The sequence below is a fragment of the Emys orbicularis genome, chromosome 4 (assembly GCF_028017835.1).
Source record: "Emys orbicularis isolate rEmyOrb1 chromosome 4, rEmyOrb1.hap1, whole genome shotgun sequence".
NCBI classification, from domain to species: Eukaryota; Metazoa; Chordata; order Testudines; family Emydidae; genus Emys; species Emys orbicularis.
The window spans coordinates 145,544,620-145,554,447 of record NC_088686.1 but is presented as its reverse complement, the minus strand read 5'-3'; the positions used below and the strand labels follow the sequence as shown (position 1 = coordinate 145,554,447).

General features: G+C 38.9%; 1 protein-coding gene across 3 annotated transcripts in view; it reads right to left on the bottom strand.

Annotated features, from left to right (window-relative positions):
• Positions 1 to 890: 890 nt before the first annotated feature.
• LOC135877068 (complement receptor type 1-like) overlaps positions 891 to 9,828 on the bottom strand; it is a 41,251-nt gene continuing 32,313 nt past the window's right edge. For 2 of the 3 annotated variants that reach the window (XM_065402420.1, XM_065402422.1), the window contains 4 exons: positions 9,437 to 9,463; positions 8,558 to 8,624; positions 6,178 to 6,283; positions 891 to 3,361 (listed from right to left, as the gene is read on the bottom strand). In XM_065402420.1, the coding sequence (XP_065258492.1) occupies positions 6,193 to 6,283; positions 8,558 to 8,624; positions 9,437 to 9,463 (185 nt within the window). In that variant the 3' untranslated portion in view covers positions 891 to 3,361; positions 6,178 to 6,192. The remainder of the gene's footprint in view (positions 3,362 to 6,177; positions 6,284 to 8,557; positions 8,625 to 9,436; positions 9,464 to 9,828) is intronic. The other variant, XM_065402421.1, reaches the window with a different exon arrangement.

Here is a 9,828-nt window from a genome sequence, read left to right as displayed (position 1 = left end):
AGCACCATTTGAAATCGGTTATGATGTAGGGGGAAAAGCAACACTAATGGAAACTCAGTTTTTCCCCTCTCCACAACCACCTATATTCACATCATGGGGATCCCAAAATGCTGTCAGCAAAAGTATCATCTTGCTCTGTAAGTATGTGTATTAATGTAATAGTTGTGCTTGTATTCTGTTAAACTGGTAGGAATAGTTTCAGTGAAGGGTCCTGTGTTTGGTTCACACACACAGTAGTGCAGATTCTTCCTGTTCAGTGGACAAGGAGGTGCAGCTGTGTATATTATAAAATAAAAAAAAATACCTACCTTCTTGTTAGCTGTTTTATTGGTCTGCAGAATGTAAGTCATTTGTCTTTCAAAGCTGGGTGACCTACTTTGATTTAGTTTTTCTTTAAATCAAGATGGTATTGGCCTCTGGCTCAGGTAAAGACTGACAGGTGCAAGCATGGTTTCTTTTCACTGCCCCCATCCAGTTTCCAGCATCTTTAATAATGGACAGTTACATTTATATCTGAATATAGTTCTACAGCTGTTCATGCAGTTTTAAACACAAGTTATTGCAAGTATTAAGTAATAGTCAATCTAATCTACCTGTTGGATGGTGATACTTTGCAACCCAGTAAGAGCATAGTATAAAATATGTATGGAGTAGAGCTGTGCAAGTAACTCATTTTGATTCAGGACAACCCAAAACAGTATTTTTTCTCCAGCAAAATGACTGATGAAAAACTAGATCACATACCTTTTTTCATTTTAAAAAAAATAAAATTGAGTGAAATTGCAAAATCTGACATCTTTCTGAAATAAGTCAGACTAGTTGTCACATGGCATACTGCTTATTCAAAATCAAAGGAGAATTTGAGTGACAGTCACACTTCACTTAAAAAAATCACTTTTCTTTATTAGTAATAATACAAGTGGATACTAGACTTTACATTAAGACAAATCCTTGTGTTCATAAACTGAATAGTACTAAATAAGGAAGATGGTTAAAATCACACTAGCATTTTAAATAGCTCTCCCCTGCCCCCTTAACAGTGAAAGGCACTATAAAACAATCCAATGATTGATATAGGCATTTCTAATATACCCTGTACTTAGAAAGCAATTCCACCCCACTAGACCCCCAGTCTATAACAATGTTTTCTTGTACATATATAGTGGGACTATTCACAGTAAGTCTTTGCAGGAGCAGGGTCCTAGCTGTTAAAGCTATTTTGATAAGCAAAAAGACTAGTAGTTGACATTTTGGGTTAGATTCACAAAAGGATGTAGGGCAACTAAAGCTGAAGCCCCAGAACAGTGCATCAACCAGGAAAAGGTAGATGGTCCTCTCACTCATCTGTGGGGTCCTATCTGGTAAGCATGCTCAAACCTTGCCTGCTGGATCAGGCCCCTAGAGATGAGCTTACACAAAATGACCAGAGGGCACAGATTACCCTATTCACTGGGCTAAAAGTTAGAAGGAGACCCATGGTTCAAGTCCCCTCTCCACCTGAAGGGGAGAAGGGATTTGAACAGGGATCTGCCATTGCTCAGTGAGTGCCCTAGGCTGATGTAGGATTCTCTCAGTATATCCAGTTGAAACTGTTCCACTGCGAATAATTTTTAAAAAAGTCACTGGAGCAGATGTCCAGCTCCTAGGTGCATGCGCTAATCATTAGGTTACTGAGTCACTCATACTTGCTTGCTCCTTCTTGCTGGATCAACATAGAAGCTGTTGCATGATGGATAAATGCTGAGTGAGTGCATGCAAGCTTGAGCAACCCTGCCCCCACCCCCGCTTCCTGCAAAAACAGTGTAGGTACTTCACCCCACAAGATTCGCAGCACGGAGGTGCCACTCTCAGAGAGGGGTAGAGCTTAGCACCTACCTCTTGGCTTATACAAGGAGCATCTTAAACATACTGGTTTCTGAATCTTCCCATTCATTGCACAGCCTGCCTAGACTTTGTGAATTCCAGTGATTTTCTTAGCCCCAAAAAGTTTGTGAATCTAGCCCTCCCACAGTCTAGCTAACATTTTTTATCAGAAATGTTAGATAGTGCGATGAGATCTTATTTATTCAAACACAGTAATAAAGTACTAATACAAATATATACATCCATATCACACAGAGCAATGAACATCTGAAATAAAAAAATTAAATCGCACCCACTTCCTTCTGTGGGAAAGTGAACCTATAACAGAACTGCCTACATGGTCTGTGGTAAGAGAAAAGGTTTATTAGCTTAGGCACACGTTGCTATGAGATCGATCATGACAATTTTCATAATATTATACATTTCAAGTCATAAAGCTTGGATTGAACTCAGCAGCCAATTCTCTGGGAAGAAAAACAGATTTAAGTATATGATTTCAGAGATGCCCCAAGAACTCAATTCCAGTCGGAAACCTCCCATCCAAGATCCCTAATGTAATTTTTTTGGGGGCTGTTTCAGCTGACAAGTGTTGGCTGGTCCTTCAGCAAAAGTGTTTCCTCATTCAACTTACACTCTTTTTAATTGCAATATAAATACAATCTTGAGGTGGATTTGCCAGCACTTTGTTCAATCAAGTATCTTCCATCACTTCCAGTGGGAAACCTTCATTATCTAGCAAATCTGAGTGGCAACAGGATGTTTCTGATGTGGTCATGCTTTTGATTCCCCATTCAAGGAGGTCCTTTGCAGTCTTAACTGGGACTGAATTACTACCCAGGCTCCCCCGTGTTGCACACCAAGACCAAGTAATTGCCTTAACAGGAAGGTTACACAAAAACCTGATTTAGACGCACAGTATATCCAAAAGCAGTGGACAGCAAGAGAAGTTTATTCCCGTTATTTGCAAGTACGAAATATGAAAACTAATGTGCAAAACTTAAGTTAATTTTCATAACTTAAGCACCATCTCTCTCAATAGGCACAGTCACCTTCCTAAAATAGAGGTACTTAGATAATTTAAACAATATGGCCACTCATGCGATATGAATCGTATGAAGAACCTACCAAGCACACTCTCAGTGCATAGTCTCTTCTGGACGCAGGAGGATGCTGCAAGGCTGCTGTGAGACACAGGAAGCTTTTTATAAGTTAATTTCGCACACAGACAAGTGAGCTAAAAGGGATGGCATTGGTATATGTTCTGGCTTTCTGCCTTGGTAAAGATGCAGTAGATGCCAATAGCAGTCAATCACAAAAGGAGAAGAAAATCTAGATGAAAGCATCTTCAATTCCGGTGAAAGTAGGGGCTAAATATTCCACTACAGAAATATAGTGCAAATGCAGTCCTTTCGCTTCATTCTTTCACCACTGCCCCTTCCCCACCAATCAGGTTTTACATGAGGTGTATTGAGCAGTAGGTGAAGTGGAGACATCTTTCCTGCAAAAACAACAATTAGAATTTAGATTGTATGACAAATCTTATGCTAAATTACCAATTAAAACGAATATTTCTTCCTTTGTAACGACAAAACTGGTGATATTGTTCAACTCAGCTTTTCTATTACTTCAGAGACATACGGGCTGCTGGTACACTTATAAAAAGTTAAAATGTAAATAGGCTCTTATGACTTTGGGTGTTTTCTTTATTTTTTTTAAACTTGAGCAGCTTGATAACTGCTAATGACAACATCCTGCATTTCTGCTCTCCTGAAATGCATTTGTTATATGGATTATTTTGGTTGCTGAAGAGATTGTCACAATGTTGGTAACTGCAAAAACACTAAGAATTTAACGCTGTTTATTTTACAATTAGCTAGGAATCCCATGCTCCTGAGAAGTCACTTCCTTAAGCATATTTAAGACTGTTGGAGGCATGTGAACCAGTGGCAAAAATTAAGAACCAAAAGCTGCCCTAAAAAACACAGTTTTGAGCAAAATTCTCTTTTTTGTGGTCCAATGACATTATGGTTAGCATCCCAACACGTGAGGATTTAAACCCCAGTGTGTACCTACAATGGATTGTGTCAGTATTTAGAATATATCTAAAAATTAAAGGATTATTAAACGAAGCTGAGACTTTCAGACCAAACGTTAATGATCCTTTCCATCTACTTTTTTGTGGGGGGAGAAGGTTAGAATAACTGCCAAGAAGTGTTATTGCTCTAGGTTCCCAACTCCCATGGGGAGTTCCTGGCAACTGCAAACTGGAATTCGTAAGTTACCACTGTAAACACCTCTTATTGCTGTTACTTCAGATCACCGTGTCCTGCCCAGGAGATACAGAAAGGACGACTACCTATTTCTAGATTTGTCACAACAAACGATGACCAGAGCACCTTCCTTCCCACAAGAGGAGAGGCACAAGCTAATCTACAGTCTTAATGAGAAACACCATTCTAAAGTAGTCAAAGACTGTCCTACAATGGTACATAGGGATGTAATGTGTAGCCCAGACTGTCCAACTGAAACTAACCTTAATTTTTTTAACTGAAACTCTTTAGATACCTAAAATTTAGCAAAGTTACAATACAGAAATGTCCTTCCAATAAACCTTTTAGAAGCAGCCAGGATTGAGATGTTAGATCTCCAATCCATTATCCCAGTCTCAAATCCTACAGTATGGCTTCCAAGAAGAAGGTGGTAAAGGGAAACCGTGGTTTCAAAGGACTGTTTTGTTATCTCTGCATGTAAAATGTAGAGTGTTAAAAACACTGCCAGAACTGTGTCATCACTGAGCACAGTGAAAAGCGGCAGCTTGGTCCCTTGTTCTGATACGATGTTTGAAATATAACTGACGATTTTGAAATAAACATTTTGACTCAACTGAGGTGTAATAACCACCACAATTGTTGCTAATTAATTGATACAAAACCTCGTGGTCCTGTATAAAGTACAGTAGAACCTCAGTTATGAGCAACTTGGGAATGGAGGTTGTTCATAACTGAAATGTTTAACTCTGTAAACTTTAGAAAGAACCATAATGTTTTCAACTGAACATTAGTACTTGTGGCACCTTAGAGACTAACAAATTTATTTGAGCATAAGCTTTCGTGGGCTACAGCCCACTTCTTCGGATGCATAGAATGGAACACACAGAAAGAGGTCATGTTCTCTGTATGTATAAATATCAAGGTGGAAGTAGCCATACCAACTGTAAGAGGCCAATCAATTGAGATGAGCTATCAGCAGCAGGAGAAAAAAAGCTTTTGAAGGGATAATCGAGATGACTCAAATAAACTGAACATTTGCATAGTAAAGTTTCAAAGCTGTATTAAGCCAAAGGAAAAATGCTGCTCTTAGCCATCTTAATTTAAATGCAACAAGCATAGAAACAGTTTCCTTACCAAGCCAAAACTTTTTTAAAAAAACTTTCTATTTTTAGTAGTTTACCGTCCTCTTTGAAACAAAAAAACCCAAATAGTATTAAACGTAATCACTTTACTACTTGTCCACCTTCAGTGGACATGGAGAACATGGGTTTAATTTGTACCAAGAAAGATTTAGATTGGCTATTAAGAAAACTTTCTAACTATAAGGATAGTTAAGCACTAGAATAGGCTTCCAAGGGAAGTTGTGGAACCCCCATCATTAGAGGCTTTTAAGAACAGATAGGACAAAAACTGTCAAGGATGGTCTAGGTGTACTTGGTCCTGCCTCGGTGAGGGGGCTGGACTAGATGACCTCTTGCAGTCTCATCCAGCCCTACATTGCTATGATTACTTCCTCCGCCTTCCTCCGCAGCATAGGGCAGGGGTCGCAGGCTGGAAGATTCTGTTGTGGGTGAGTCAGCTTTTGTGGCCTGCATCATGCGGGAGGTCAGACTAGATGACCATATTGGTCCCTTCTGACCTTAAAGTCTATGAGTCTATGAGTCTATGAGTATTTTATGAAAATAAAATTACTGAAAAACTTAAGCCACTAATACTTTCATTTTAAAGTCTGAAATATTTCATGCATGCCTTTAAAAAACACTTCAAACCTGGTGATGTACAGTGGTCCTTATCAGATGCAATTTGGTTTTAAGTGACAATATTTCTCCTTTATCAAAGGAGATAACACATGAGAATGAATTAGTCCACCAAAAAAAAAAAAAAAAAAACCACCACAACACATACCATACAGAAAGACCTATGAAAATAACTTGTGGTATGTAACTGCTATGTATTAGGTGAAGACCACATTTCCCTTGGAAATATGAATAAGCCATCTAATTTGGACATTTTCAAGTGGAAAGGAAATTTAAACAAAATATACCTTTTAATGTTTCAATTAATTCTTTACTGCAGATGCTTCACTTTCATCTGGTACTTTAGTATTTAAAATGCATGCTTCTTTGCAGTTTTCATCGGTTTGGTATGAGCTGAACAGCAGAGGAGGGGGGGAAAGTCTAATTGATTAATATTCTCTATGCATGGTGAGTTAAGCCCAAGGGAGTGGAGGAAAGAGGGAAATAGGTGGTGAGATTATTTATTTTTATGGGAGCCTTAAGAAGTTTAGAAACTGAATACAGAGTTTGGTGCCTGCTGTGATTTCCAAAATAAGCTCGTCTATATCAAATATTGGAGCCAAAACAGTCTGTTGAATGGTCTGTTTTAAAATCCCCCCCCTCACCCCCCCCAAAACACACACACACACACACACACACACACACAAAAGACAAGTGGGGGCATAAACTCATTTTGATTTGTTAAATATTAACCTGGATCTTGCATTAAAAAAGTGTCAGAAGTTCATGGAGCATATTTAATGAAAAAAACCACATGGTGCGCTAATGCCCTGGATCCAGCAAAGCACTTAAGTGCTTTGCTGAATAGTATGGTTGACTTCAGAATTTACCTTTAACACATGCCCAACTTTAAGCAGGTGAAATGAGCCCTATATTTTGTTCTTTACATACCTCTGAATTTCTCTACACTAAATATTTTTGAAAGTATGTTCTGTGTCCCCAACCCCCTCCCCCCCCACAAGATTCTAACAAATGCTTATTACCATAGTAAACAAAACAAACAAACAAACAAAAAAACGACAACTTGTCCTAGAAAGTGGACCTCATGAAAAATGTATGCAAGGTATTACAAAGAGGAAACAACTTATGAATTAAGAAGTTAGGCTCCAGTCCTCGCCTGAGAACTACATGGATGCAGGGTCCACTGTTCTCAGAACAAGGTCAGGTTCTAATGTTCACTATTTTCTTTTTTTAAATTTAAAAAATTACTTCTGTCACTATACAGGTTTGCTAGAAATCTGACATTTCATTTGTATAAACACTTGTGTAGTATTTAAATTTTTAAACTACCCAATAAATACATCTTGTTTTTCTATACTACCTACTATTTTGTATTATATGAAAGTATTGTATGTAATGTTCTATTTTTATTTTATACAATTCATAAGTGCATGCTCTTTCCCTTGTGCTGTGGGTGTGTAGGGGGATTTAATTTACCTGTTAAACATTTATTCAAAAGGCTTCTTGATGAGATGAAAGATACTTTTGAGGAATAGACAAACATGAAAAATAAAATATTTTGAAAAGACAAGCAGTGTCCTACAGATTCTTCCCTACTGATGTCAGCTGCCCTGGAGGCAGCAAAGTAACAAAAACTAATGAGGATGGCACAAGGGTGTTCTACCATCTAAATCACTGGGGGAAAAAACAGGTGTGCTTCTGAGCAGGGCATAGGCATATTCCTTCCACAAGAAAGTCCTGTGTCAGAACTAAGCCTACCTTGGAATGGCCATATTTAGTCGGACCAATGGTCCATCTAGTGCAGTATCCTGTCTGACAGTGGCCAGTACCAAATGCTTCAGGGGGAATGAACAGACCAGGGCAATTTAATAGAGTGATCCACCCCCTGTTGTTCAGTCCCAGCCTCTGGCAGTTGAAAGTTTAGGGACACCCAGAGCATGGAATTGTGTCCCTGACCATTGTGGCTAATAGCCATTGATGGACATCTCCATGAACTTATTTAATTCTTTCTTGAACCCAGTTATACTTTTGGCCTTCATGACATCCCCTGGCAACAAGTTCCATAGATTGTGTGCTGTATTCCCTTACTAGTTTTCAACCTGCTGCCTATTAATTTCATCAGGTGACTCCTAGTACTTGTGTTAGGAGAAAGTGTTTACCCCTTCACATAAGTAGTCATGATTTTGTACATCATATTCCCCCACCCCCAGTTGGGTCCTTTCCAAGCTGAACAGTCCCTGTCTTTTTAATCTCTCCTCATACAGAAGCTGTCACATGCCCCTCATCATCCTTTGTTGCCCTTCTCTATAGTTATTTAAAATGGTAAATCTTTTTTGAGATGGGTGACCAGAATTGCATACACCCACACCTTGAAGGATGCACCATGGATTTATGTAGTGGCATTATGAACTTAAATGCACATATTTTCCCATATAGTAAGGCAGTCTTTAACCTATTCTCAATTGGCTCTGATCCTTAAGGTTAATTCACAGCTTTTTATGTGGGTAAACACTGACCATTTATAACAGTAGATGAAAAGCTAGAATCTTTCATGTTAGTGAATACAAAGGCTAACGAAAGCTCAAGAAGCTACAGTACTTGCTCATGCAAAAAAGAAAAGGTATTAGGAAGCTGACAAACAAATACAAGGAACAGGTGTAGACTTACCCTTTTTGTGAAAAATATCTCTTATAGATGCAAGTAGCCATCAGTATCACTACAGCGATTACAATTACTTGAAAGGAAAAAAAAATTAATTGAGTGACAAGTCACTGTTAGCCCAAGAACACCCCCACAATTAACAAGTTTCACAGGTTTAGAAATGAAGTTCATGATGCTTTTTTAGCAACATACGGTGTTCAACCACAATACAATCTCCCCCACCTCTGAATCTTTAATCAAAAGTATTAAATACTCACTTAGTGCACAAAAGCACACTAGGCTACTGAATGGATCATCTCAGGAGAAGAAAAAGCAGAGACCCAAACTGGTAAAGCAGCTGCACCCATTGCATTACAGGAAGTTCACTGGCATTCTCTCTTTTTAAGAAGTGCTGTGAACACCTTATCAAAGATAACCACCCATGAAGGGGTTAAGGTAGCTCAGAAGGGACTAATTAACCTGATAGGCTGCATGGGACTTGATTGACAAGCACTAGTTGAAGATAGTGCCCATCTGGGCAGGAGTAGGTGGGGCTTGTATAAAACCCGGAAGGGTGAGCAAAGGGCTGTAATGTGGAAGTTTGCAGTCATTGTCTGAGTTTAGTGATGACAGAAGGTGGAAACTCAGGGAAGTAGAAGCCCAAGACCTAGGCCCTGACCCTGAGGGAGGGATTTACCCAGAAGGGTGGGGAGAAGAAAGCCAGCAGAGGGCAGTGTAGGAAGCAGCCGATGGAAATGGCAGCAAGAGTTGAGATGGTGCAGACCTTGGCTCCTGTTTGTAGGGTCCCTGAGCTAGAAGCTGTAGTAGTGGGAGGGCCTGATTTGGGAGTTACATGAAATAAAACAAGCGTCACTGCATCTCGGTTGGTGTTAATAAGGTACTTACCTCCAATAATAATTTTGATGTACAAACCTAGAAAAAACAAAAGGTGAATTCAATTTAACAGCATGGATGGTAATTATACAAGCCTACAAGCAGGTGTATATGTATTAATCTCTACTGGATTATCTCCAAGAAAATCCAGCAAGAGTGTTAAATTAGGACAAGAAGGAATTAAAAAGATAAGACATACTGAATAGTCTTCAGGTACTGTGTCTAGATAAAAATAAAATCTAATACAAGGCTAATTTATATAATAAAATCTCTCAAATAGAAAGGGATTAGCCAGGTCTCACCCCAAAACTCTTTAAACAATGTGCATTCACAACTCCCCTTAAATGGGAAAATGTGTCCCCAAGTGACAACTTCCTGAATCCCAGATAGCATTCGGGTGTCAC